General features: G+C 42.0%; 1 protein-coding gene across 1 annotated transcript in view; it reads left to right on the top strand.

Moving 5' to 3' along the window:
• The window catches only part of LOC100533322 (choline acetyltransferase), a gene marked incomplete at its 5' end in the record, with an annotated part of 100,322 nt that overhangs the window by 85,034 nt on the left and 14,088 nt on the right, over positions 1-1,200 (top strand). Inside the window, 2 exon segments of the mRNA NM_001204619.1 lie at positions 771-947; position 949. Of these exon segments, the coding sequence (NP_001191548.1) occupies positions 771-947; position 949 (178 nt within the window).

Raw genomic sequence — 1,200 nt, 5'->3', positions numbered from 1 at the left:
TCTCTCTCTCCCCCTCTCCCTCTAAACTGGAGTTTCATTCAAGACGAATACATTTCACCATGCAGTTTGTGGTGACTGTAACTATATCCACTTTTAAAGCCGTGAGTCCTCTAGGTCAACAAGAACGATAGGCCTGCCTAAAATAATATTATTTCGTGGTCTTGGTTTGATTTAATTTTTTGGTTAAATTTGATTCGGTTTGGTTTGGTTTGGTTTAGTTTAGTTTTGTATGTTTTTGTGGGGTTTTTTGTTGTTTGTCTTTTTTTTTGAACGAAGGGGGGGGGGGTATCTTTTAATGACCAACCATAAATGATCAATGCAGGAATATATGTTTATATGTTTTTTTAAACAAATAGATAAATGAGATAATAGGATTCGATCATAATTTTGCTTACTTAGATAAGGTTGCTAGGGTACTCGACGATCCGTATTTACCCTTTCCTAAACTGTAAACTCTGCACACACAGCAACATAATATACTTCGAACCCCTACTCCCCCCTCCCCCACCCCCAGTGATGATAATAATAATAATAAGCCCACAAGCCGTGGGGCCCACGTAATGAGGCGTACCTTCATTCATAAACACCTACGTTAAATTATTGTTCAGTGAAAAAAAGGCAACAAAAACCACAACACGCGAGCCACTGATTTTGATGTTGCAGACAGCAAGTTCCTTAACGAAATATTTCTTTTCAATATGAGTAACATTTAATTTCAACCCCGCCCCCACCCTCCTCCGGCTCTTTTTCTTTCCCTCGGGATTTTACAGGCGCACACTTCCCATTGAGAGATGCAGATACAAAGAAAAGGGTCAGCCGATGTGCATGGAGCAGCATTACAGACTGTTTACATCATACAGGGAGCCAGGGAGGGAGAGAGACGTCATGAGGTCGGACACGGGAACGCCTGGCAGAGATTTTATCATTGTAGCGTGTCGGAACCAGGTACTGAACTGAGACAAAATATAAATTGGTGAAAGCATTCTTGTCTGTTGTAAAGTGCCTTCATCTCTCTCCAGGAGGAAGAGTTGGACAGTAGAAGGAGGAGGGGATATTAAGGAGCTAAGGATCAGGAAGAGACAGACAAAGAGGAGAGCAGGGGGGAGACGGAAGAGAGGGGATGAAGACCGAAAAAGAGGAGGAGGCAGAAGAGGAAAAGAAGGATGTTGACTAAAAAGAGAAGGAATAGGATGAGAAAGA

The sequence above is a fragment of the Aplysia californica genome, unplaced genomic scaffold (genome assembly GCF_000002075.1).
Source record: "Aplysia californica isolate F4 #8 unplaced genomic scaffold, AplCal3.0 scaffold00105, whole genome shotgun sequence".
NCBI classification, from domain to species: domain Eukaryota; kingdom Metazoa; phylum Mollusca; class Gastropoda; order Aplysiida; family Aplysiidae; genus Aplysia; species Aplysia californica.
Note: the sequence above shows the minus strand (reverse complement) of the source record. Positions and strands in the feature narration are given on the sequence as shown.